This window comes from Vombatus ursinus, unplaced genomic scaffold (assembly GCF_900497805.2).
Source record: "Vombatus ursinus unplaced genomic scaffold, bare-nosed wombat genome assembly UNPS02014176.1, whole genome shotgun sequence".
NCBI classification, from domain to species: Eukaryota; Metazoa; Chordata; class Mammalia; order Diprotodontia; family Vombatidae; genus Vombatus; species Vombatus ursinus.
In genome coordinates, this window is record NW_020953954.1 from 695631 (window position 1) to 721971 (window position 26341).

Sequence of the window (26341 nt, forward strand, 5' to 3'; positions counted from 1 at the left end):
CGAAGAGATGATTGGTAACCTTGGGGAAAGAGAAGTCAGTGGAATGAGATCAGAAGCCAAAGAGAGTGAGAGGAGAGGAAGTGAAAGCACCAAGTATAGATGGCCTACTCCACGAGGTTAGCCATAGAGGCAGAAGGGCCCAATGAAGGTTCTTTCAGGATGGGGGAGACGGGTGTGCTTGTAGGCAGGAGGGAAGCAGCCAGTAGAGGAGAGGTAAAAGGTAAATGACCCAGAGAGGTGGTGATCTGTTGGAGGAGGTGGGCTGGAGCAGGCAAAGGGGTCACCCTTGGTCATCATGGGAGAAGGTGTGAAGGAGAAGAGAGTGGCCAGAGGCTCCTGAGTCAGGGGAAATCTCGGTTGACCACATTGTGTTTAGTGAAGTAGGGGGCACGGATCTCTGCTGAGAGGGTGGGAGGAGGAGGAGCCACAGGAAGCTTGAGAAGGTTTAGAATTGCCACTGTGGAGGGTGGGAGAGTGTGTCGGTTAGGGAGGTGTAGAAGATTGCCTGGCAGCAGTGAGGGCCCAGTTGAGATCATCTTCCCCTTTCTACTGTGACCTCCTTGAAGGTAGGGACTTGTGTCTCTTTTTGTACCCTAGCATCAGGTTAGGGGATGTGAGGCCGAGGGAGAGGTGGGATGGCCACAGATACGGTCAGATAAGGGAATGTCAGAGTTGGAGATCTGTGTGGAACTGGGGCAGGTGGAGGAGAAGGTTGGGGAGAGCGACAGACATTCTAGAGCTCCTAGGGGGAGCTGCAGACCTTTCTAGAGCGACTGGGGGGAGCTGCAGACCTGGAGCCCCTGGGGGTGCAGTTACAGAGCTTCTGGAGCCCCTAACAAGGGAACGAGGGGGAAGATTCACAACTACCCTATTACCCCACTCCCTCCCCTGTTAGGAAGTGGAATCAGCCACAAGTCGCTCCATCGATCAACATTTATTAAGTGACTGCTGGGTGCCAGTCACTTGTGCCTCCCCGGCACCCCTCTGCCCAGGCGGATGGGCACCTGGGTAGTAAGGCAGAGCTCTGCCCCAGCAGGCTGCAGAAGGGGCCTGGGGCTGCCTCTCTCCCCCTCCTCCGCCTCTCCCCTCTTCCCACCGGGGCTTCCTTTTTCCTCCTTGTCCTTCCTTCTCTCCCGGTGGCAGCTGGCTCCCCCTCCCCGCTCCCTCCCCAGCTGGCTGGGCCAGGCTTTCCGGTTACACAGTAACCTGTTGCTCAGGTTCTCATCCCACCTCAACGTGCCCCGCCCCTCCCTCCCTCCCTCCCCGCTCCTTGGACCAGACGAGTGAGCGTAGCGCTCTGCCCGGTGCCTGCCTGCTGGGCCCCCTCCAGTCCAAGTGCCCCATTGTACATCCCCCAGCGGGGAAGAGCGCTGCCGGAGGGAGAGACACCCAGGACAGGAGCCGAGAGGACAGGGAATGCGGAGGCAGTGACCGGCAGAGCCGGCAGGCTCCCAGGTCAGGCTGGGGGCCAGGCTGGGGGCGGTGCGGGGGCTGAAGGAGGTGGGGGAGGGCCTACGTGGAGACCCCAGCTCCCTCTCCTACGCCCCACTATGGCACCCGGCCATCGTCCACTATCTCTTGAGGGTCATCCAGGTTGGGCACTCACCTCTGTCCCAAGTGGGGGACCCGAGCTGAGCCGCGGGGCCCTAGGTCCACCCCGAAGGACCTGGCCAAGGGCTGCCTTTGCTAAAGGTCAAAAGCAGCTCGGATTGGTCGGGCTGCCAGGAGGGGCCTGCTTTGGAGCCAGCACCCCGGGGGCTGGGGCCACTGTGAGCCAGAGGGTGTCCAAGAACCTTTCTGAGGCCTAAGATGTCTCCCCTGCTCTGTGACTCAGTTTCCCCACATGGGGCCCAGCACTGAGGAGCTGACGCGTCGCTGGGGACCAAGCAGGCGGCTGAGGGGGGAGGTCTGGGCCTGTGTGGAGGGACCGCTGTGCCCCCAGGCTGGGGCGCTGATGGGAGCTCGCCTCTCTTTCCATCTTGGGCACCGTACTGGGTCTTGCTTCTCCCAAGGCTGTCCCATGCACGTCAGGCCCAGCTGGGTGGGACTATAGTGGGGGTTCTTGGACGCTTGGGTTATTTTTAAGTTGGCCCCCTGACCCCCACCCGGCCCTGGGGCTCTGGGCCTGGAGGGGAACCCAAATATTCCCCTGCGTCACAAAGGCAGGAGGGGGCGGGGCAAGGCAGGTTGGGGGGCAGGATGGGGAACCTCATCCTTTGTGTAAAAAAGGCGTCCTGACTCCCCTGGTGTCAGCATGCCCGCCCCTCAGGGCTGCTGGGAGTAGAGACTGCCCTGCGCACCCCTTGCCCCCCCCCCAAGCCTCACCCAAGCCGGGGAGCTGCCCTTTGACCCGCTAGCCGTGAGAGCAGTGACTAATTTGTTAGATTCCACACCCCAGACCCCAGGAGGGCCTCTGCCCAGGCCAGGGGGGCGGGGGCACAACTCACAGTCAGGGTTCAAGCTCAGGTGGCCCAGCTTGCCGGAAGAGGGAGCCTCTTCCGGGTGTGGGACTCCAAGCCCCTAGGGCAGCCTACACTCAGGGTCCGATCCCTTGACCCCCTCACCTGCGATGGGGCTAAGCTTCCCCATCAATGTCAGACATCGGGAGAAGGAGTTACAAAGGGGAACCGGGGCGCGAAGCCGACTGCTTGTTGTGCAGTCGTTTCAGGCCGTCCTACTCTTCCCCCCGTTTGGGGTTTTCTTGGCAGAGACACTGGAGTGATTGGCCATTGCCTTCTCCAGTTCATTTTACAGTTGAGGAAACTGAGGCCAGCAGGGTGGCGTGACTTGCCCGGGGTCACCCAGCTGGGAAGTGTCTGAGGCTGGATTCTAACTCAGGGAGGGGAGGTGCCCCTATTCCACAGAGAGGCCTGCCCCTCCACAAGCAGCCCCCAGGTGAAAGGCAGGGTCTGTGAAGACCAGGGGCAGGCAGTCAGAGGCAGGGCAGCAGAGCCCAGGGCGCTGAGGGCTAAAGGAGTCCATTCTAGCCTTTTCTCTGCATTCTGGCCCTTCGAGGCAGCCCAAGGGGAGAACAGGCCCAGACGGGCCCCCAAAGCTGGTCAGCCCTCTGCCGGCTCCCTCCTCCCAGAGAAGACTTGCTCTTGGCCCAGGCCTGCCTCCTGTCCCTCTTTCAGAGGCCCCAGACTAGACCTGCAGCCCTGCTCACTGAGCCAGCCCGCCTCCTCTGCCCCAGCCCTCCCCCAAGGTCATCAGGCATCTGCAGCTGAGCTGGAGTTTGAACTTGGAGCTGGTGGTTGGCATTCCTGCGACCTGTTTTGCTGCCTCTCCCTGCCCAGGGGCCCTTCCTGCCCCAGGTGGGGCGGGTTCTGGGTGCTGCCCTCTCCCCTCCCTCCCTGAGGTTCGTCAGTCAGAACTGGGGCTTCCCCCTCAGCCCTGCCCTGGGTTGCCCTCCGTGGGCCCTGAGGCACCCCCCTGTCCTCCTTCCTCCAGGACTGCAGTGAGCCGAAGGGCAAGTGCACTTCCCCCTTCTGACCCTGAGCAGCCCAAGGCCTCAAAAAGCCCTCTTTCTTAGTGCCCCCCCCATGCAACCAGAAATGGGGAGCTTGGCATGGCAGGGTGAAGGGAGTTACCTCATTTCCTCCCCAGCCACCCTCACCTCCCAGAATTCCTTTCTGAGATGGGGAAACTGAGGCCCAGAGAGCATGGACACTCAAAGGAGGGACCCAGCCCTCAGCTCTTTGGTGGGGGAGCCTTGTGTGGGGAGGGGAGACAGGGCTTCTAATCTCCAGTCCCCTCCCATATCTTTCAAAGGTGGCCATTCTAAGGTGTGGACAGCTGGTTGTGACTGGCCTGATGCCAGGAGCTTAGGCCTGGCACTACCCCTCAAAACTCTCTACTGGCAGTCCCAGGGCCCGGACAGGGAAGGGGGAAGCTGGCTAGCTTCTTGGGGTGAGAATGGGCCCATCCCTCCCCAGGCCCTCTCTGCCCCTTTCCTCTGCCTCCTTCCTCTTCGGTCAGGCTCCTAGAATTTCCAAGTTCTAGGTTCCCGTCTGGCTCTGCCTCTTCCTTGAAACTCTGTGGCCTTAGACAAGACCCTGAAAGCCTGCAGACCCCCATAAGGCAGGGGCTGGACTCACCCCTGTGGTGATGCCCTCCGACCCATTTTTCTATGAGTGATAGGGGCCCAGGAGCTGGGAACCCCCACCGGGAAGGGGAAGTCCTGGGGCTAGGAGCGCCTTCCCCGAGGGCCAGGGCAGGTCTGGGAGAGGTGGTCTGGGACTTCTAGAGGAGAGTGAGGACCACAGGGTTTGGTGGGGAAGGTGCTCCCCTGCCACACTGCCTCAGTTTCCTCATCTGTAAAATGAGAGTGTTTGATTCAGGCAGGGTTGCACCCTGCCCCAAATGTGTGCCGCTCTGACCCTTAGGGCCCGAGGCAGAATTTGGGGAGGCCCTGACTTGGGTCTCTGGCTCCTTCTAGGACGCAGCACGGGGCTGCTAGCTGCAAGGACATGCTAGGCTCAGACCCAAGTGTTTCTGGCCTCTTCCCTGGGAGAATGTCTGGAATGTGTGTGAGAAACACAAGCCTGGGTGAGCCCAGAATGTTTGTTTTATGGGATTCCTGGCCAACGGGTGCGTGCGTGCCACATATGTGTGGGCAGAGGCACACGAGTCCGTGCATGTGCGTGTGCATGTGCATGGATGAGCACAGCAACGCCCCCCACACACATGTCAGTGTGCCCAGGAAGCCAGCCTCTGCAGGCGGGTTCTCACGCCCTGGCTTGGGGCAGTTGGTCTGTCAGACCTGGACTGCCTGGGCATGGGCCCTGCCATTTCGAGGGGCCCCTGGCCCCAATGCCTAAGAAGATGCCTTTGTGCCAGAGGCCCTCCCCAGTCTGTCCTTTAATCCCCTGCCTTAGCACAGTGCGTGGCAAACAGCAGGCACTTAATAAATGCTTGGTGACTTGCACGGTCACATTCTTCTTGACCTCACTGGTGAGCAGCAGTCACTCAGCTGGGGAAGATTTCAATCTGAGAACGCCAGTAAAGGCAGGGTGAGAGCAGGGGCACGCTGCTAATCATTTAACAACCGGCTCTCCAGGAAACAATGCACCCCTGACACACTTTTGAAACATTTAATTGGCATCATTGATGCCTTCTTCAGGCTGGAGTTGGTAAAACAACCAAGCCCTGATTCGTACCCCACTCGTGAGGTGAATGTTCACCCTGAACATTTAACTATCAGCTCTCGGTACTAACAGGGTGATAGCCTTCCTCCCAGGGCACGATGATCAACAGGGTCACTGTGCCTGAGCGCCAGGGCCACCCTCCCAGCCCCTCTCTGCTCCTCATGGTTCCCCTGTTCTCTCTTGTAGCCGGACAGCTCCTGATAGACCATGAACCAGTTGGGATCTCTGAGCAGTGGCACCAGATCGCCCAAGTGAGCCGGGGCCCCCGGCGGGCAGGCAGTGGGCACTCCTGGGGGAGGGGCCTGCCTACCAGGATCCACATCTCTCCCCTACCCCACCCCCCCCGGCAGGGGAGGGGGCAGGGGCAGGAGCAGGTCCCACCTCTGGATCTCCTCTGGATTGGTCCCTTGGGCAGAGCCTCCTGGGTGGGAGACGGAGGAGGGCAGAGGGCAGGAGCACAAGCCACAGAAGGCTCTTGCTCCGTGGCCCACGCCTGCATCTCTTCCTCCCCGTAGCGGCAGCATGGGGCGCTCGGATGGGATGGCCAGGATGAGCGCTAAGGACCTGTATGGTGAGTGCCCTTCTGGACCAGCCTGGGCTGAGAGCAGGGGATCGCCCTGGCAGGGGCCCCCCACTTGGCGGGCCCGCAGATGAGAAAACTCAGGAAGGGGCCCCTGGGAGGGGGTTCATTTGAGCTGTCCTGGGGTGGCAGGGGCCGCCTCAGGAGGAGGTAGTGACTTCTGGCTGAGTCAGGGTGGCTGAGCTTTTGTGAGGGATGTGTTTGAGGGCATCTGGTCCCTTCCATTTAGAGTCTTTGATTGGGAGACGGTGCAGGGCAAGGAAAAGTGGGCCAGACTCAAAGTCCAAGGTCCTGAGTTTGAATGTTAGCTCTGGCACGGGCTACCTGCGTGACCTTAGACAAGACACCATTTGTCTCGGCTTTAGCTTCCTGCTGTACAGAATGAGGGATTGGACCCATTGGAGAAAAAGGGAGGGAGGGAATAATCATTTATAGAGCACCTACTGTGTGCCGGGCAGGCACTGGGCTCGTGGCTGGAGATACAATGGAAGGCTCCGGAGGACTCCCAGTCTGACAAAGTGGGAAGGAGCTGCTAATGGATGGGGCAAGTGAGGAGGATGGGGAGAGGCCGCCTGTAGAAGGGGGGGGCCTTCGCTGGGACCTGAAGAAAGCCCAGGATGTCAGTGCAGCCCCTGGGCTCCCTGCAGGGGCTGGGCCTGCTCTCCATGGGGGCTGCCCTGGCCCTCCACTTTTGGGGGGCTGGGCCTGCTCTCCATGGGGGCTCACTGGCCGTCCACTTTTGGGGGGCTGGGCCTGCTCTCCGCTAGGGGCTCCCAGACTGACCATCCCTGTGTGTCCTCAGCCATGTAAAGGGAGCTGCCTTTACTTATTCATGGGACGGTAACTTTTACTCCCCCGGGGCCACTCCCTCTTCCAGAATCAGGTGCAACCAGATCCCCAAGGGCTTCGGTTCTGTTCGTGTCTGTCTGCAAAGGCCTCCTGGGGGGCAGGGAAGAGAGGTCTGGTCCCGCCTTCTCTCCAAGTCGAGAGCCATCTATGGGATTCAGGGGCTGGAAAAAGTGGGTGCCTCCCTGAGGGGGGACAGGCCTGTGCTTTGAGACAGTAGGCCACCTGCCCTTCTGAAGGGACCCACGGTCTCATTCTGGTGCATTGGCAGAGGCACTGAAGGGCAGGCTCAGAACCTGGGGGGGAGTGGCTGGCGCAGCCTCAAGGTTCTTGGCCAAGAAAGGGGGGAGGGGGAAGCTGGAGCTCCTTTGGGCTCTGAATATAATCATGGTACAGATGCAAATAATATGAAAAGAGTCCACCTGGGCTTCCCAAGGGAGGGAGCTGGCATGGGTCCTCCCCAGGCTCTTCAGACCCCTCCTCCCAATTGCATCTAGAAGAGGGGCCCCTGCTTGTCCTCCCCCTCCAAGGCTTGCACTGACCACCTGGCTCCTGACTCAGACCTGCAGCTCCTGGGGGGGGAGGGCAGGCTCTGTGCCTGGAGCTCCCCTGCCCCCATTCCCCGAGGGGCCCTCAGCGCCCTCCACTGGGGCCGGTCACCCATCCAGGCACCTCACATTCCTTGCTGCCACAAAGTCCTTCCTGGTGTGTAACTCCAACCGCTCCCTCCGCAGGCAGGGTGATAATGCCACTTGACTCAGCTCTGACCCTGCATTCCAGGGCTGACTAGGCTTCTCCCTCCAGCCCCCACAGGCAAAGGGCAGAGGCTCTGACCTGGTCCCACACCCTGGCCTTGGGAACTGTGGGAGGCCTTGGCCCTGAGTGGGCGTGGGCGGGAGGTGCTCCTTGCCCCTTCCCCTTCAGCCACCCCAGTCCCAGGCCAGAGGAGGAAAGGTCAGTCCGCCCCTGTCTCGTCCTTGTGTTTCAGAGCAAAGGAAGAAATATTCAAACTCCAATGTCATCATGCATGAGACGTCCCAGTATCACGTCCAGGTGAGGGGGCGCTTCCAACCCTGTGGCCAAAGCTGTCAGGCAGTGACTCCCGAGTCTGCATAGACCCTGAGGACCACCCCCCCCCCAAGAACTTCCCCTCTGCCCCCCCTAACCCCAGCACAGAGGAATCTCTCATTTTAGGAAAGAGGAAAACAAGGCACAGAGAAAAGGACTTGGGCCCTTGGCCCAAGGTCCCTGAGGGAATAAAGTCCAGATCTCCTGATTCCCAAGACCAGGGCACTGGGAGCCATTCCTCTGACTGGCTAGAAGCCTGGGAATTGGGAACTCTCATCAGTTTGTCCCCTAGCGTCCTGGGGAGGAGCGTGGTGGACAGATCTTTGGTGCCAGGCTCCGGGCTGGGTGCCCGGCTCCGCCCGGCCCCTCATCTCCAGGCTTGGGGGCGCTCACTAGGGGAGTGGGGGTGCTCACTAGGGGAGTGGGGGTGCAGGCAGCTGGGAGGCATGAATCACAAAAGAGCAGTGACCAAGCCCCAGGCCCCAGGCTGAGGCTCAGGCCAGTTAGGAGAGACCCTGAAGTCAGGAAACCACTGAAGGTGGAGGCCCCTTGCCAGCCTCATGACCAAGTTCAGGAGCCAGGGGCAGAGAGTCCAGTGACCCAACCAGGTGTTCAGGGCGGGCAGTTAACCAGTAACTCGGGAGACGGCTTTCAAGCTCGAGGCCAGCCATCTGGGAGCTTAGGTCCTGAGCAGAGCCAACTTCCTGGTTGGGAGCTCAGCTCCCCTCTGCACTTGTGGGGTGTCCTCTGTGCTGCACGCACGCTGCCACCTTCCTCCACAGGTCTACCTGTGCTTTGGGGCAGTGGGAGGGCATGAGGAACAGCCCAGGCCTGGAGGCCCCTCTGGAGGCCTGGTTGGGCCCTTTGGGAGCCAGGGAGAGAGTAGGCCAATGCGGCTGGAAGGGGCCGGAGACCAAAGCTGCTGGTCAGTGGGGACCCTCCCCTGGTGGCCTCTTTCCACCTCTGGCAAGTGAAGGGGCTGGTCGGGGTCACTCCTGGGGGCTTCCCTGCTCATACTCTGGGATCCTCTAGCTCTGGGCTGGGTGGGCAGCAAGGACACAGTGGTGGGGGGACAAGACGGACAAGTAAGTCCCCCTGCATGGACTTCCTGTCAGCCTGTCAGCCAGCCCCCTTGAGATGGAGCTGGGACTGTGGAGGACCCTGGACTTTGGTGTCAGTGAGTGCCTATGGGTGTAAAGGTTTTCCATCGCTTGCAGCCAGAATGAAGAAGGGAAGGGAGGAAAGAGGTCCAGGCTGCAGGCTCCTGGTGCCCAGTGGCTCCCCTCTGCTGCATAGGGTGCTGTGGGATTACACACATTCCCAGAGCCTGGGCACCACCCCATGCAGCTGGAGCTGAAACCTGTAGGCAGCCCAGGTCGTCTGAGGCAGAGAGACCACGGATGGGGGCTAGCCCCAGGACACTGGGGAGGGGGCACCTGCTGCTTTTAGACCTCCTCTTTCCTCTGTCTCTTGCTGTGGCCGCTCTCACCTCCCCAGCTGGTCCAGACAGGCTGGGGAGGGAGCTGTGTTTCACCCAGATCAGCCTCCTTGCCTTCTGCCCCCACCCCAGCCCAGAGCTCCTCTCCCCTCCCAGATGAGCAGAGTCACCTCAGAATTGGGGTTCCATTGCTCCTCCTTTGTTCCTGAGCCCCTCAGAGGGGCATCCCCTGCAGATCTCCTGTTGATGTTGCCAAGGGAGGGCCTGGGGCCTCCTGACTAACGCCCCTCCCCCCCTGCCCTCAGCATTTGGCCACATTCATGATGGACAAGAGTGAGGCCATCGTCACCGTGGAAGACGCCATCCGCAAGCTGATCCAGCTGAGCTCCAAGGACAAGATTTGGACCCAAGAGATGCTGCTACAAGTTAATGACTCCTCCCTGAAACTGCTGGACTGTGAGTCCCAGGTAAGGCCTGAGGTCCTGAGGGGCATGTGGGGAAGGAACCTAGAAAGGGCTATGGGAGGGGGACACAGGGGCTCTGGGAAGGGGGCTCAGCTCAGGGACTTGGGAGGGGGGCACGAGGTGGGGCTGCAGGGCTGCTGAGAGGGGGGCTCAGCTCAGGGCCATAGGAGGTGGGGCACAGGGCTACTGGGAGGGGGTGTTCAGCTCAGGGCCACAGGAGGGGGCACAGGACTGCTGGGAGGGGGGTCTCAGCTCAGGGCCACAGGAGGTGGGGCACAGGGCCACAAGAGGGGGGACTACAGGACTGCTGAGAGGGGAGCACAGAGCTGTTGGGAGGGGGTGCTCAGCTCAGGGCCACGGGAAGGGGGGCACAGGGCCTCTGGACCTTGAGGCCCAGGTGCAGCCACATGGGGAGACCAAGCAAGGATTTTGGACTGAGCCAAACAGGGCCTGGGATTTATGCCAGGTCTACAGAGACCTGTTACCCTTGTAGTGGGCCCATGTGGGAAGGACTTTGCATCTCATTTGCATACTGCTCACCTGGGGCCAGTGGGCTCCTGGGATGAATGGAGGGATCTGCCCAGTCCTCCTTTAGGGGAGGGAGGGTCTGGGCCTGAGGGAGGTGAGGGAGGTGAGCCCTGGTACGGAGGGGCTGGGGCTGGGCTCTGGGGGCGGGGCCTAAAGGAAGGTAAGGGAGGCCTGGGGCAGGCCAGGGCTGGTCCTGAAGCGGGGCCCTGTCTCCCCTCTCTCGCCCCCTCCCCGCCAGGAGGAGCTGGAGCATTTTCCCCTGGGTACGGTGCAGCACTGTCAGACGGTGCTGAACCAGCTTCGCTACCCCTCAGTGCTGCTACTGGTGTGTCAGGATTCCGAGCAGCACAAGCCCGACGTGCATTTCTTTTACTGCGATGAGGTGGAGGTGAGCCCCCCCAACAAAGCCCTGCGTCTGGTCCCCGTTGCCCAGCCCTCACGCAGGCCACACTGCACCCAGCTGGGGGGGGGCGGAGTGGGAGCACACACACCTCCACCACACCCGCCATTCAATCCGCAGTGACTCACCCAGCATTGACTCTGCCAAGCACTGTGCTAGGCACCAGAATACAAGCACAAAGCAAAAACCCTAAGGCGCAAACAAGCGACTAGGACTTCTAGTCAGTGGATAGAGTGCTGGGCCCCGAGTCAGAAAGACCGAGTTCAAATCCAGCCTTAGACGCCTCCTAGCTGTGTGACCCTGGGCAAGGCACTTCACCTCTGCCTGCCTCAGTTTCCTCATCTGGAGCGGTTGTGAGGACCAAATGAGATCACATTTGTAAAGCACTGTAAGGTGCTGGGTAGGTGTTGGCCAAGATGGCGGCGAAGTGGAGGTAATCCCAGAAGCAAAGCCATCCAGGGGAGGAGGGAGCGCTTTATCTGAGGCTGGGGGAGGGCAGCCAGGAGGCCAACGCTCGTGGGGGGAGGGGGCCAGGGAAGGAAGGGCTCTGCAAGCCCAGCTGGAGCCGCTGGACTGAGTAGGGAGGTGGCGTGTTGGGACCTTGGCGGCTGGATGACGTGGGGAGTGGGCAGAGCAGATGAAGGTGCCCCGGGTCTGCAGTAGGGTGGAGGCGCAGGGAGTGGGGAGGTTACTTGTTAAGGTGCCAGGTGATTGTGGGTGAGGACAGGGGGTCACTCTGGGATGCCCTGGATGGGAAAGGGGGAATGAGCTCTCTTCTAAGCCTGTGAGGTTGAGATGTCCGTGGGACGGCTGGTTGGAGAGGTCTGGTGATGCTGGGCTGGGGCTGAATATGGGAAGTCTCAGATCGTAGATTTTGAGCTGGACGATGAGTCCAAACGTCTTGTCTTACAAATGAGGAAACTGAGGCACGGAGAAGTTTCGTGACTTGCCCACGATCACACCGATGGTCGTTCAGAGTCAGAATTTGTACTCTAGGCTTCCTGGCTCCAAATCCAAACTCCACTCTACCATGCTGTGTGTCTGCCTAGAGAAGAGGGTTGGAGGTCATTAAGTGAGAGAAGAGAGCGGGCATGACCTGGACGGAGGTCCTTCTGATAGACAGGAAGACCTGGAGAGGAGACACCTACCCCCAATCCAGAGTCCACACAAAGGGGCACAGGGGCACCTCTCCTGGGTGTCCACATGGACACGATTCTGCTTCATGTGGAACCCTGACCCCTCCACACATGCCCCCGGCTTAGACCCAGGGGTCCTCAGACCAGGCGGGGTCCTTCACACATGTGCTCCACAATGCACTCCTGTCCCAGCTCACACTTACACACACACACGCACACAAATACACACGTATACTCATTCACACATTCACTTCAATACACTCACAGATACACACACACATTCACGTTCTCACAATACTCTCACACATACATTCACACTCATACATAAATTCACACACACACATTCATACATATATACACTCATTCACAGACCCACACTTACACACATACTCCCACAGGTACACACACATTCTCACACATACACTCATTCAAGACTCATTGTCACATGTACATATTTATACACACACATATTTCCACACACATACATAGACACACATTCATCCTTACACATTCACGTACATTCACACACACACTCACAAGCATTCTCACACACATACACTCATAGACACACATTCATCCTTACACATTCACATACATTCACACACACACACTCACAAGCATTCTCACACATTCCCTCATAGTCACACATTCACCCTCGCACTCATTCATGCACACTCACACACGCATTTACACACACACATAAGGTCACATAGACTGTGCCTCCCTCCCTCCCTGCCCACCCTGACCCTGGCTCCCTGCTGTTCCCCTGCCCCAGGCAGAGCTGGTGCATGAAGACATCGAGAGCGCCCTGGCAGACAGCAAGCTGGGGAAAAAGATGCGGCCGCAGACGCTCAAGTGAGGAGGAGTCTGGGGGCAGAAAAGGGACAGTCCCAGCCATGCCCAGAACAGGGGCCTAAGGATGGGGAGGGGGCATGGGGCAGGTTCAGAGGGTTTCTAGCCTGCTCCAGGCATCATAGCCCTCATGGAAGAGCAGGGTCTCTGGCCCCTCCACCGTCCCCTCCCTGGTCACTCCCACTGACCTTCCCATTCCTGACCTGCATGGTTGTCCCCCAGGGGCCACCAGGAAAAGATCCGGCAGCGCCAGTCCATCCTTCCGCCACCGCAGGGCCCTGCCCCCATCCCCTTCCACCAAGATGCCGGGGGCCCCCCTCACAGCTCCAAGAATCGTGTGGCCCCTCCGGTGTCCCCCAGTGTGCCAGGTAGAGCTGAGATGGGCGGCGGGCGTTCTCCAGGGGCCCTGGTTCAGAGGCATCTGACCAAGAAGCACAGTGCCCCCTCCCTGAATTAATCTGTCTCCATGCCCCATCCCCCAGCCTGGTTTGGCCCTTCGCCTCAGTGCCAGACACAGAAACACCTGCCACTCCCATTCTCGAGAGGCTGCCACAGGTCCCAGCCCACAAGGAGTCCTGGCATTCCTGGGCCCCTCCCCCCATGAGGGCCCATGCCATTCCCCCACGATGCCTACTCAGGGATGGCATCAAGTAGGGTGGGTGGGGCAGCGTCCCAGGGCAGGTCCCAGGGGCTCTTCTCCCTCCCCCAGATTATGGACGAAGAGACTCTGGCTCTCTGGATGAGGAGCCCAGGGCTGTCCTGGCCCAGAAGATCGAGAAGGAGACGGTGAGTGTCAGACCCTGTGGCTTAGGCCCGGGGAGGGGGCCGAGGACATTCACACCCTTTCCCCTGGAGCAGGGGGCGGGGGTCCCCAGGGAGCTGTGCCAGGCTGACAGGCCGCTGCAGCCTCGTGTGGTTTTCCAGCAAATCCTCAACTGTGCCCTGGATGACATCGAGCTGTTTGTGGCCCGCCTGCAGAAGGCTGCAGAAGCCTTTCGGCAGCTCAACCAGAGGAAAAAGGGCAAGAAGAATAGAAAGAAAGGGCCGGCAGGTGTGTGTGGGGGGGGGGCCCGGGGGGCCGGGGGGGGGGGGCCCGCCTGGGGGCAGGGGGGGGGGGGAGGGGGCCCACCGGGGGGCCGGGGGGGGGGGGGGGGGCCCCGCGGGGGGGGGGGGGGCTCACCTGAGGCAGGCGGGCCAGGCCCTGGGGCCCAGGCAGGGTCCCACCCAATGCCTCTTCACACCTCCCCTCTCTCCATCCTCTCCCCAGAGGGGGTCCTGACCCTCAGGGCCAGGCCCCCCTCCGAGGCAGACTTTATCGACTGCTTCCAGAAAATGAAACTGGCCCTCAACCTCCTGGTAAGCACTACCTGGCTCCACTCAGTGGGACCTCAGGCTCCTGTGCCCCCCTGCCCTCTGCCTGTATCTGCTGGGTGAGACTCTAGCACCCAGGCTACAGGAAGGAGATCCTCACCCCACCCCCTCCCCCATCCCCCACACAGCTGCCCGTGCCAGTTCCAGCCTAGGGGGGGTGGCGCAGGGCGGGCCTCCAGCACCCTGGCCCAGCTCCTCCTCTGCCTGGGTCTCCTGCATGGTACCTGGTGTCTTGGCCACAGAGAGGAGACGGCTCCCCTACCACCCCTCTCTGTATCTCACGGATGGGCCCAATCACCCTGACCATGCTCTGTCCTCATTTCCTCTACCCAGAGAGAAGTAGCCTATGCCCACCTCCCCTGCCTAGACTCTTAGACGGGATTCCAGGATCCTGACTACACGAAGCAAACCCCGTCCCTGCCTAGTCTCCCTGGGTGTCCCTTGTCCTGTTCACAGGGAGGGAGGGAGGGAGAGATGCCCCTCCTCCATTTTCTCCTGTGCCTGGCTCAGTGTCCTGGCCACAGTGGGGGACGATGCAATATCTCAAGCCACCTCCCCTGCCTCGGTCTCCAGAGTGGGACCCCGATGTCCTGACCACGAGGGGAGATGCCATGCCCCACCCCATGTCTTCCCCTACTCTGTTGTTGAGATTCTGAGCCCTGGGGGGGCAGGGAGAGTGTGTGGCTGGAATTGGGCTACCATCAGCAACCCTCCTTTGACCAGGCCAAGCTGAGAAAGCACATTCAGAACCCGAGTGCCGCAGAACTGGTTCACTTTCTCCTCGGGCCCCTGGAGCTGGTAACTAACCACCCCCCTGGCTTGGCAGGGTGGGGGAGAAGTAGACCACCCACCAGGAAAGGCTCTGCTCGGGGTGTCCGTGACAGTAGGAGTGGGGGGGGGAGGTGTTCCTCTCCCCACATGTCACAGAGTTTATCCTGTGGCCAAAGGCCCTACGGCAGTGCACTCTCAGTAGATGTATGGGTCCCTCTGTTCTGGGGCCAGAGGCGCCAGAAATGGCCCAGGGGTGCTCCTGATGCAGCCGGGCCTGGAGCACACTCACAGCTGAAGGGAGGAGGGTCAGCCTTGGGTGGGGTGGGGCTTTAAGCCTGGCTGGGGAAGGAGAGGGCAGGAGGATGGGGACCTCGCTGCACTCCCCTCCCCTGAGTGCCTGGGTCCTGCTGGTCCTAGATCATGAACAGCTGTGGTGGCCCTGACATTGCCCGCTCTGTGTCCAGCCCACTGCTGTCACGAGACACTGTGGATTTCCTGAAGGGCCACCTGATTCCCAAGGAGATGGCACTCTGGGAGTCGCTGGGAGAGCTGTGGACCCGCTCTCGGTAAGGCGCCTGGCCAGAGGACCACCCCAGTCCCAGAGAAAGCAAGACCAGGCCCGCCTTCTCCTCCATCCTCCCTAGGGACGGCAATGGAAAACAAGCAAAGGGGCAGTGTGAGGTGGATGAGGCCAGTGTGGACCCCAGTGGGGCGGGCAGGGGGACCCCGGAGGACAGAGTGAGCAGGGACCCAAGAGCCTGGACTGGGGAGAGGGGGCGCCAGAGAGAGCTGGGGCTGCCCTGCCCACTTGCCCACTGTGTCCCCCCAGAGCCGAGTGGCCTCGAGATGTGCACGTACCCCCCTACATCCCAAAGTTCCACAACGGCTGGGAGCCCCCACTGGATGTGCTGCAGGGGGCCCCCTGGGAAGTGGAAGGTGGGCCGCTGCCGGACACTGAGGTCAGTCTGACCGCGACACCCGAGGCGGCTCTGCTGGACTGGATCCACCTGCAGGGATGGGGCTGGGGGAGGCGCCTGAGCCGGGCGAAGCAGCCCCAAAGGTGCGCTACCTCTGTCTGGTAACCTTCCTCTCCCTCCTCTCTCCCCGTAGCTGAGCCCGGCCAACGGGTTCTCCTACCGCCATTCCCTGAAGCAGAGCCCAGGCCCCGAGCCTGCATCCCCCGGAGACGGCTTCCCACCAGGGGGCTCCCCCAACACTGACAGGTACCCCCACCCACCCCAGCCCTGCCAAAGCGCCAACGAGGCAACGTTCCTAGGGTTGGTAACATGTTGAAATGGAACTTGCAATAAGGGGGCAGCGCCACCAGGGGGCAGTAGCCTGTTTCCCTGGCTCACTCACTCTATAGCTACCCAGATGGATTGTTATTCCCAGGGTCAGCCCAAGGCCCCATTGTCCTTTCAGAACTTAAGGAAACACCACTCTTAAGCGGTGGAATAATGTCCTCCCTGCTCCTTAGCTCTTGGGTCTACCTGGCTTCTTGGACCCAGTTTTGGAGAACTGCGGAGGCAAGGGGAGCCCTTCTCCCGAGCCGGGCCAGGGCACGCTGCCTCCGCCGTCACGGTCCTCGGATCCCCGTCAGCGCCCGTTACGGCTTTCTTGCCCTCAGCCCTCAGCCTGCTCTTCTCCATGGCCTTCTTTCTCCATGTGGTCAAGGACATCCACGAGGCTAATGCTCACTCTTTCTAGTCCTTTACTCTGATGCCGCCGTGGAGTGGGCACTTTCAGGAGGCTGAACTGAAGGTGTTGTCCCAGGGAAGTGGTGACTTACCTAGCTAGGCAGGATCGCAGCCAGGATCTGAACCCAGGCCTCTAGACCCAGCCCTCCTGCTACAATACACTGATGCCTGTTGTGGCAGAGAGAAATTGCTGCCATGGAGGGGGGGAGAGGCATTGAGCCACTCCAGTGTGAGACTCTGCTGACTGTGGGAGTCAGGGGAGGGGGTCTGCACAAGGCACCTTTGACTCCGTGGAGTTGTCCCCTAGTCAAACAGGCTGCCCCATGTGGAGGGCGGGGGGAGCAACTGAAAAGACTCTGGGCTCCCTCCTCAATCCAAGCTTAAGGTTTGCGATCAGAAGGGGCTGACTTTCTAATTTCTGGTGGGAGCATATCCTATCCGCCCCCTTGAAAAAAGGAGCAGTTGGGAGGCTAGCTGGGTGGGGGTCCAACTTCCAGACAAGGCTTTTCTGAAGGCCGTTGCTACTAGCAACCTCTGGCCTTCACACACTGCGTCTGGTGCTGGCAACCTTGGTGGTGAAAGCGTTTCCCTGAACTGACTTGTCTTTGATTGGTGCATCAGTTTAATGACATCCAAATAAGCAGACTGACAAACCAAAGCAATAGGAACCCTGAGTTATAAGCAGAAGTGGAGAGCCATGGGGCGGCTCGGTGGCGCAGTGGATAGAGCGCCGGCCCTGGAGTCAGGAGGACCTGAGTTCAAATCCGGCCTCAGACACACAACACTCACTAGCTGTGTGACCCTGGGCAAGTCACTCAACCCCATTGCCTAGCCAAAAAACAAACAAACAGAAAACAGCCCTTTACTCTAATGACACTGTGGAGTGGGCACCGTGATGCCAAAGGGGGAGGCAGCGGTGCTTAGGATTGCCTCCTGCTTCTTGAAGGGGCAGGGCTTGGGCGAGCTTGCTCAGGGAGCTGCGCCCCGCTGTCTTCCTCCAGCAGGGGCCATATTGTGGTGCTGGCTTGGCTGTCTTCACTTTGCATCCGCCTTGAACCTTCCCTGTTTCTCTGCTAGCTTCATCTCCACTGTTCTTGTGGGGCAGAGTGCCCACCTTCTGTCCCACTCCTCCCCAGGCACTCGGCACAGGGCCTGACTCGCCTTTTTTGCTCTTACAAATAGGCCTGCCGGGAGCATTTTTGTACAGGTGGGTCTCCTCCTCATGTTGATAGACTTCTTAGGGTATATGCTCAGTAGTGGCATTGAAAATGGTTTCTTAAACCTATATTCCTTCCAGAATAAAACTACATTTAAGAAACCCCCCAAATTATAGACCTTCTGATGACCAGAGATTTCTGTTCAGCTCGACTCATTCCAGTTGGATTCAAAGCACTTATTAGGGGCCCTTTGGTTCCGAGGGGAGCTGGCCGAATGAAGGTAACCTGTGGTACGTGAGCAGGGCTCAGAGTTCACGCGAATCAGGCTCGGGCTCTGGGGTGTCTCTCAGTAGGCGCCATGAGGCCACCTGGGTTTCCCCTTTGGATTCCATCTAAAGTACCTGCAGCCCTTGTGGAAGGGCTCTGGCTGATGAAACATTGTCTATAAGGCAGATTTTATTTAACCAGACAGCAAACATAAAAGAGTCATACTCAAGTATATAAATATTCAGGAAATTTATGGAGCCTTAAGGACTAGGTAGAAAGTCCTTATAAAATCACCCTGGAACCAAGAGCTTCCTCCATGTGAGAAAGAATTCAGTGTTGCTAGGGAATCCACCTGTCTGGTAGGTCCACCTTCCCTGGGAACCCTACACAGTCCACATGACTCACAGTCCCACTGAAGGGACAGGTCCAGATCATAGTGCCCTGCTGTGCCAATCCATCCCCTTTGCGGCTTCATGAGAGGACATCCTGGCCGTCTCCCGTGTCTCTGCTTCTCCTGATAGCTCTTAGTGACTGCAGGAGGATGGGAGCCCCCAGCCCAGGGGAGGGGGACACTTTGAGGGCTGAGATATTCTGCCCCGGGCAGTGACCCCCAGCTTCCAGTGACTGGAAGAATTTCATAGGGCCAGTTAGTAATTTCTCACATGCGGCACCTGGAGATTCCAGCGGGTCAGAAAGGTGGGATGCTTGTGGCTTCCTGGAGCTGCTTTCTGGGTTCTTTTCTTCCACGGTGAGGGGAGTTGTCTCCCAGTATGTCTGGGGCTTTGTGGGTCTCTGTTCCCTCTTGTTCCGAGCTACGCCCAAGGTGCTGATGGGGAAAGGTAAGCGGCCTAGACCCTCCCAGTTCCCCAGCTTCTTCAGTCACTGCCCCCTCCCTCCCTGCCTGCTGCCTTCCGTCTGCTCAGGATCCCCTCCCAGGAGGCCCAGCAGGGCTGACCCACTTTGCGCTCCTACCCTCTCCCTGGCAGCCCCGTTGCTGCATCCACCGCTTCTGTTCTGCCGTCCTGCCCCATAGGCCAGGAGGGAGGAGGACACCCCCTGACCAGCCCCTTGCCATTCTCTGCACAGGAGACTTGAGCCATCGGCCATGGCCAAATTTGCCAAAATCCGTTATGACTTCACGGCGCGTAATGCCAACGAACTATCTGTGCTGAAGGACGAAGTTCTGGAGGTAAGAGGGCCCACCAAGCCCGTTCTGCTCTCCTTCCCTGGGCCCTGGGCTGGGGCTGGGGCTGGGGTGAGGACAGGCTGCCATTGCCTAGGGCCTCAGGGTGAGAGGCCTGGCCAGGAACCTGTACCAGCTCTTGGCAGGAGGGGGAAGACAGAAAGACCTGTCCCTGGCCTGGAGCAGGACTTAAGTGTCCTGGCAACCAAGGAATGAGGGAGCCTGTTCCCCTCCCCTTCCCCCTGCCCTCAAGGGCCTGGCTGGGCCCTGTACACTGTCCTCCTGGGGCAGGCACCCTGAAAACACTGCATTTGCCCCAAGCAAAGCCCTGTCTCTATGCTAAGACAGGGAGCCCTCTGGGGCCTCTCTGACTGACCGAGAGCCACAGGGGCAGAGCTCTGAGATCCCTTGTATGCCCCATTAGCTGGGGGGGGCCGGGGGCGGGGAGAGAGCCTGGTGCCCAGAAGACAAAGGGCCAGGCTCAGCCTGGAGCTCAGCTGCGCCAGACACAGCCAGCAGCTGCCACGGGTTGGGGGTGGGGGAGGAGAAGGAAGGAATGGCGCACCAAGACTTTGGACGAAGCAGAAGCCCATGGATACTGGGCTGACGCTCTCCTCCTTGGGCCAGTCATCCTCCGGGCTCCCCTGTGGCCCAAATCCAGGTCATCTGCTCCAGGGATGGTAACTACAATGGGAAAGGTATGGGGGGAGGGCGAGGAAGAAGCCCCAGTGAGCCCAGCCCGGCTTAGCGGGCAGGGGGCACAGCGGGCATGGCCAAAGTGTGGGGTAGAATTGCCTTGGAGCCTCCTCTGGCCAGACGGTTCATGTTCCCAGCAGACCCTATGAATGTGGGGGTGGGAAGAGGGCAGAGCCCAGGCAACAGAGACTCCTGCCCACTAGCTGAAGCCTCTGCAAGGTCTCTTCCCCTACCGAGGGAGGAGAGAGGCCACACGGAGCAGGGGACAGCGACCCAGCTAGCAGTCAGTTGACCTGGGTTTTAGGTCACTACAAACTTGCTTGTGACCTAAGGCGAGTTCTATTCCCTGTCTGGGCCTAAGCTTGGGCCCAGGTGATCTTTAAGGCCATTTCCTGCTCTGAGAGGCTGGTCGTAGGAAGGGGGACCCTTCAGCCCAGGCTAGCCCTAGTGAGTTGGCTAGTGGGGACATGAGACCCTGGAACAGGTGGCCCAGGGAAGCTAGGCTTTGTGGGTAAGAAAGAGGTCAGTAGACTGTCAGGGCTGAGTGTGATGACCTGAAGATGACCCTGGACTGTCCTCCCAGGTGCTGGAAGACAACAAGCAGTGGTGGAAATTGAGGAACCGCAGCGGCCAGGCTGGCTACGTGCCCTTCAACATCTTGGACGTCATCCAGCTGGAGGATGCGTACCCACTCAGTGAGCAGGTGTGGAGCTAGGAAACCTAGCTGAGCCCCGTTAAGGCATGCTGATGAAGCAGCCATGGGGTCACTCGGAGGCCTGGGAAGGAGCTCCTGTTCTTCCAAAGCTCCTGTCCTACCTGGGGGCAGGGAGCACGGGGGCAGGAGGTGGGGACGAGGGCCCAGCAAACACCGGGAGATGTCCAGTGAGGAGGGGAAGGCCATCTTCTGTAGGAGGTGATGGCCGAGCTGAATCTGACTCTAGGAGACAGAAGGAAAGAAGGAGAGCGTTTCAGGCCAGTCAACAGGTATCAAGGAACACAAGGATGAGAGGCTGAAATCTGAGTCTGGAAGTGTGTGGGGGCCCTTGTGGTTAGTGAGTGTGCAGAGGGTGTGCGGGGAGAGGGACATGAGCCAGGCAGAGGAGAGGAGCTGAAAGCCACCCTGCTGACACCCTGCTGACACCTGGCCCAGACTGGCTGGCACTATCTCCCCAGGTAAGCAGAAGCCTCCTGGGAGGAGTGGGGAGGGGCACCGGAGAAGAGTTCCGGATTCCCAGTGGCCAGCCTCAAGGGGACAAGAAGGACGGCAGTGGCCTTAGCATCGACTGAGATGATTGGTGGAGGAGCAGAATTAGGGGCAGAGCTGAGGAGTGCCCTCTACCAGGCAGCTAGTGATGAAGAACTGAAGCTCGGGGCAGAGGAAGGGGCTGGCTAATTAGATTGGAGAACCACGAGCACAGAGATGCTAAACCCACATGAGCAATGAGCTTACCCAGAGAGCAGAGAAGGGGGTCCAGGACAGCACTGGGAGTCACCCAGAGTGCATCACCAAAACTCAGCAGGAGAGAGAATCAGCGTCCAGCTGATTGAGCGGTGTCCAGTGCTGGAGAGAGGGCGAGACACATGAGGACTGAGAAGGGGCCCCGCACCCCACCCCAATGACGTAGTTAAGAAATCCCAGGGAGCTGGGAGAGAGAAGCTTCTGTGGAGCGGTGAGGCCAGAAGCTGGACTGCAGGCAGCTGGAAGGAGGAGTGCAGACTGTGGGTATAGACGGGCTTTTCTAGATGTCTGATTGTGAAAGGAAAAGAGATTTTGAGAGGACATAGCAAAGCCAAGTAAAGGTTTATTCAGGATAGCACAGGCCCGACACATTTGCAGACAGCAGAGAAGGGAGCAAGTAAGAAGACTGAAGATGAAAGAGACGAAGAGAGAGAGAAATAGGGGTAGAGAGGGAGGGAAGAAGAGAAAGAAAGAGACAGAGAAAGACAGACAAGGGCAGAGGTGGGGGGAAAGAGGAGAGAGGCAGAGAGACAGAGGCAGAGACAGAGGTGGGGGCGCGGGGAGAGGGAGGAGGAGAGAAAGACACGGAGAGAGAATAAGGTCAGGGCAGTCCCTGCCCACAGCCAGCCCTCCTCTCGACATCACACCAATACCTACCCTTCTTGGGGTTTAGAGACACTGCTTCAACCTTAAGAAGAGGACATTCAGATACCTTACTTTCTTTTTTGTTTGTTTTTGGGTTTTTTTGTTTGGTTGGTTTTTGCTAGGCAATTAGTGACTTGCCCAGGGTCACACAGCTAGTAAATGTCAAGTGTCTGAGGCCAGATTTGAACTCGGGTCCTCCTGACTCCATGCCCCCCAAATGTGCCCTCCACTGTTCCAGAGGATCAGATGGAGAGATGTGGGCCGCAGGACCGTCGGCTCAGGTGGCGTCAGGGTACCCGAGGCAGCCTAGAGGATGCTCCTAGGGTGATGGGAAGCCTGTTCTGTTCCACCTCAAAGATGCGATTAAAGGCACACTGGGCACTTTCACCAAAGCTGCAAATCCCCTGCCCTCCAGCAGGCCTCGAAAAGCTACCTTGTGTGTGCCAGGTCTGAGAAGACAAGCCAAGCCTTGCCCTCCAGGGGCTTACATTCTAAGGGGGGGGCAGTGAGGAAGCAGCATGTGTACCGAGGGCAGGGGTCTAAAAGGAAAGGCAGTTTGTTGGCATTTGGATAGGGGCCACTGGGTAAGGCAGAGTGACAGAGGATCACCAGGAGAGGTGGGGCTCGGGGCAGGAGACGGCTGTGCCATTCACTGGGAGCATAGGAATGCCACTCTGATGATCAGTCCCTGGCAAAGCAGGACCACAGAGCGGCCTGCCTGGATGGCCTGGCGAGGCTCATGCAGTCTGAGGGCCGAGTGGCCAGGTCACCCTTGCCCCTTCACTGCTCAGTCGCTGTCTCTCCAGATGCCCAGAATCTGGCAGGGGCAGCTTGGCCCTGCCCCGGGTCCAAAGGACTAAAACCAAAAATCCCAAACCCAATGGGGCTTCTGCCTTCTCTCCCTCTTCCAGGACAATCAGAAATACCGAGGAGACCTGAGTCCCCGGGGCCCAGGCTCCACCAGCCCCTTCCACAAGCTGCCTCCCAGCTATACAGGGGACAGAGATGCCAAAGAGCGTGAGTCACTGAAATCCTGGGCCCACAGCAGGGCTGGAGGAAGGAGGAGGCATGGCTGGGCCTGAGCCATGACCTCTGCTCTCTAGGCTTCTGTTTACTCATCTGAGAAATAAGGAGGACGTTAATGTATGGAATGAGAGGAATTTGTTCACGGGGTGGGGGAGGGGCCGGACAGCATTGATGGCAAAGGAAGGAGGGGAACTGCAGGGTTCCAGACCATCTGAGGACCAGGGCCAGGCTGATCAGGGAGAGGGCACTTGGGGAAACTGAGGCTGAGCTGGGGGGTGGGGGGGAGGCCATATTTCCCGCTAGGAGACAGGGCCCTCTGGGGCACCACATTCCCACCCACCTGGAGGAGGAGAGGCCCTTCCCCTCTCCCAGTGCCAACATGACCCCCAACCCTTAGCGTGGGAGTGAGGTCGGCAGGGGACAGGAAGGCTTGGAGACCCCCAGAGAGAGAACGTGCCCCCAGGGGGTGCCTCGGGAGCTCCAAACACCGGGCAGGACACCGGACAGTCCCCCGAGGGGCAGTGCAGGGCCTGGGGTCGACCTCAAGCCAGCATGAGGCCACAGGGTGTCCCAGCAGGCCAGAGAGGAGCGCAGCCGGGAGCTGGCAGGGGCACAGCCAGTGACCACCTGGCCTCGCGGCTTCTTGCAGAACTCATCCACCACATGGATGAGCTCAACCACGAGCTCGTCAAAAAGATTGCCAACCCCAAAGGGCAGCCTCCACCGAGGAACTTCCGGGTGGAGAGGAGCAAGGCGGTGGTGGCCCCGCTGACCTACGGCTCCAGCGCCCAGGAGGTCCGAATGTGGCTGGAAGCCAAGTCCTTCAGCCCAGGGTGAGTCCTGGAGGCTGGCGGGGAGTGGGGGCGGGGCTGGAGCCTTGAATGCCAGGACCGCGAGGGAGCCCTGGGAGTTGGGCCGTAGTGAGCCCTAGGGGGCCGAGTCAAGCTGAGGGTCGCTGGGCCCACTGCCCCCTTGCCACCCTCACCCTGTGCCCCCTTCCTCCCAGGATCGTGGAGCACCTCGGCATCCTGACAGGCGCCCAGGTCTTCTCCCTTAACAAGGAGGAGCTGAAGAAAGTGTGCGGGGATGAGGGCGCCCGCGTCTACAGCCAGCTGACCGTGCAGAAGGGCCTCTTGGAGGTTGGACCCCCCCCATGGTCTCAGCCTTGATCTTCTGACCTTCCCCTGCAGCCACAGCCCCTCTCTCTGCTCGGGGTCCCCGTCTGTCCTTGTCTCCCCATCTTGTGTGCCTCCCCATCCTCGGGGCTTCCAGGCCCCCCCAGCAAAGCTCCAGATGGTCATGTACGGGGGGAGGGGGGCAGAGGAAGCATTCCCCTCCCTTGGGAACCCTCACATTGAAGATGGGGTAGGATTCAAGAGTCACCCAGACATCCCCAGTCTCTGAGCAGGTTCCTGTCTAAGCCCTCTCTCCCTCCTCCTCCTCCCCCTCCCCCTTCCCTGTCCCCCTTCCTCCTCCCTCTCCCCCCTCCCTGTCCCCTCCCCTCCTCCCCTTTCTCCCTCCTCCTCCTCCCCCTCCCTCTTCCCTCTCCCCCCCTCCTCTTCCCCTCCCCCCTTCCCCTCCTTCACCGTCTCCTCTTCCCTTTTCTCTCCCTTTCCTCCCCCTCCCCCTTCTCCTTTTCCCCTCTTAAGTCTCTGGTCTAACTGAAACCCCACCCTGCTTTTGTTTCTCCTTTAGAAAAACCAGGGTGGGTCCGAGTTGGAGGAGCTTCTGATAAAGTTCCAGAAGAAGACCATGGAAGAGGGCCAGAGCTAGGCCTTTGTCTGGGCTGGGGAGGAAAGGGGGCTCCCTGGCCCAGCACTACCGTCCTGGGGGCTCTCCTCAGTATTGTGTGAAGTGTTATTTTATATCCCTACTCTTTTCTGGGGAGGGCGCCCCCACGTGGACACAGGGCAGCATGGCGGCAGCAGGCCTGGCCCCCCTGCCCCCACTTGGCCCCCCTGCCCTGCTGCACCCAGGCCCGATCTTTCCCTCCCTTTGGGCCCCCAGGGCCAGGACTCCCTCACTCTCGGGCCCTGGACATCTCCAGCTGCTCCTGCGCGGCCCACCCAGAAGGGCTGACCTGGCCTCCAGATAGCCCCCAGAGCCAGCCACAAGACTTTGGTCACAGACCCTTCCGCCCCATCCCTCTCTTGAGTAGGCCTCCTGGCTCTCTGCACGTACACAGCCACTCACATGTGGTGCATCAGAGAGGAGACGTCCTGAGAGAGTCAGACTCATCTCAGAGCTTGGCTGCCCTGCCTACCCCCACCCCCCAGCTCAGGTCCAGTGGGCAGCTGCTTCCACATCGAGGAAGAGGCCGTCCTTGTCACGCTAGTCTGGCCCCTTGGGCCTCAATGGAATGTGTCAGTAACAGCCCCCAACTCTAGCCCAGCCCAGACCCTGAATGTTCAGTGCCCCTCTGCTTGAGAGCCAACCGGGAGGTCTGGACCACCTCCTCAGCTCAGCCAGCCTCTGGCCTGGCTGCCATGCCCTGAAGAGAGGGCGAAAGCATGGCATGGTGGAACCTGGGGCCCACCCCGACCCATCTTGGCCAGCCCAGGTGCCCTCCTCAAGGTGAGGGGCCTGGACGGAGAGACCTGTGAGGTGCCTGGTACCGCCTTCCCTCTCTGCCAGGCTCTTCCTGGACAGTGGGGGAGGGGGATTCACCCCCAGTCACTACCCCCCCGCCAGCCTCTTTCTGGACTAAAAGTTCCTGCTGTAGCTGAGGCCCACTCCTGCTGCCCCCAGCCTTGTGGGACTCTGGGAAGGCCAGGGACCCCCTCCATGCTCGCCTGTTGGCCTTGGGGGTGAGGCCAGTGCCCACAAGGGCTTCTTTCTTTTCCTCAGGAGGCACTGGGCCAGCCATGGGGAGGGTCCGGGCTCAGCAGGAGACCTGAGCAGCAAAGACTGGCTGCCGGGGTTTGTGGGGTGGTGCCTCATCTGTCCTGATACATTAGTCCCATTGCAAGTTCCTGACTCCATCCCCCCCCACCTGGAGCCCAGGGACCAGGCAGGACTGTATCCAGAAGCTCTGGCTCAGACAGCCTGGAAGAGGACCCATTATAGTCCACACCCTAACCCTAACCCTCTGTCTCCCAGGCAGAGATCACAGGGCACAGGGCCCCCATGGAAGAGTCATTAAAAATGCTGATGTATCTACTAGCCACTGGCTCTCTGTATGCCCTGGGGGGAGCCCCCAAGGTGCCCCTGGATAGGTCACTGGGTGGCCCCAGCCCCCTTCTGACCACCAGAGCCCCAGCCTCACAGCCAATAGCCTGAAGTCTGCTCCAGTACCAACTAAGTGGGTGCCCTTGGGGAGGTGCTCTGACTCCTCTCTCCGAGCCTCAGTTTCCCCCCTTGCAAAGTAAGGGTGTTCACCTAGGTGACCTCAGAGGTGCCTCCCAGTTCTGTGTTGTGTTTGAGCTCAGTGCCAGGCTGGGCCAGGATGGAGTGGCAGGAAGCCCATACCAGGGCCAGAGAAGGGCGGTGAGCCCTGCAGGGCCAGGAGGCAGCCCCAGCGCTGTGCCAGGGTGAGAAGTTTGGGAAGGCTTCTACCAGCGGGCTGAGGTGTAGGGGCCCAGCCTGGAGAACTGAGCAGCATCCTTGCCCG

General features: G+C 60.0%; 1 protein-coding gene across 2 annotated transcripts; it reads left to right on the forward strand.

The window, feature by feature from the left end:
• The first annotated feature begins 1268 nt into the window (after positions 1-1268).
• Positions 1269-25893, forward strand: EPS8L2 (EPS8 like 2). 2 transcript variants are annotated; one of them, XM_027860176.1, is made up of 21 exons: positions 1269-1455; positions 5334-5398; positions 5663-5718; positions 7562-7626; positions 9385-9546; positions 10310-10459; positions 12383-12462; positions 12682-12827; positions 13169-13245; positions 13384-13510; positions 13727-13815; positions 14554-14628; positions 15019-15167; positions 15431-15560; positions 15712-15824; positions 18809-18911; positions 20185-20304; positions 22617-22722; positions 23381-23564; positions 23738-23870; positions 24427-25893. In XM_027860176.1, exons 2-21 carry the CDS (start codon positions 5355-5357, stop codon positions 24502-24504), a joined length of 2187 nt encoding a protein of 728 aa, XP_027715977.1. In that variant the 5' UTR covers positions 1269-1455; positions 5334-5354; the 3' UTR covers positions 24505-25893. The 2 variants fall into 2 exon arrangements, with proteins under 2 accessions (XP_027715977.1, XP_027715978.1); XM_027860177.1 differs by lacking the exon at positions 1269-1455 and adding an exon at positions 4481-4548.
• The last annotated feature ends 448 nt before the right edge of the window (positions 25894-26341 follow it).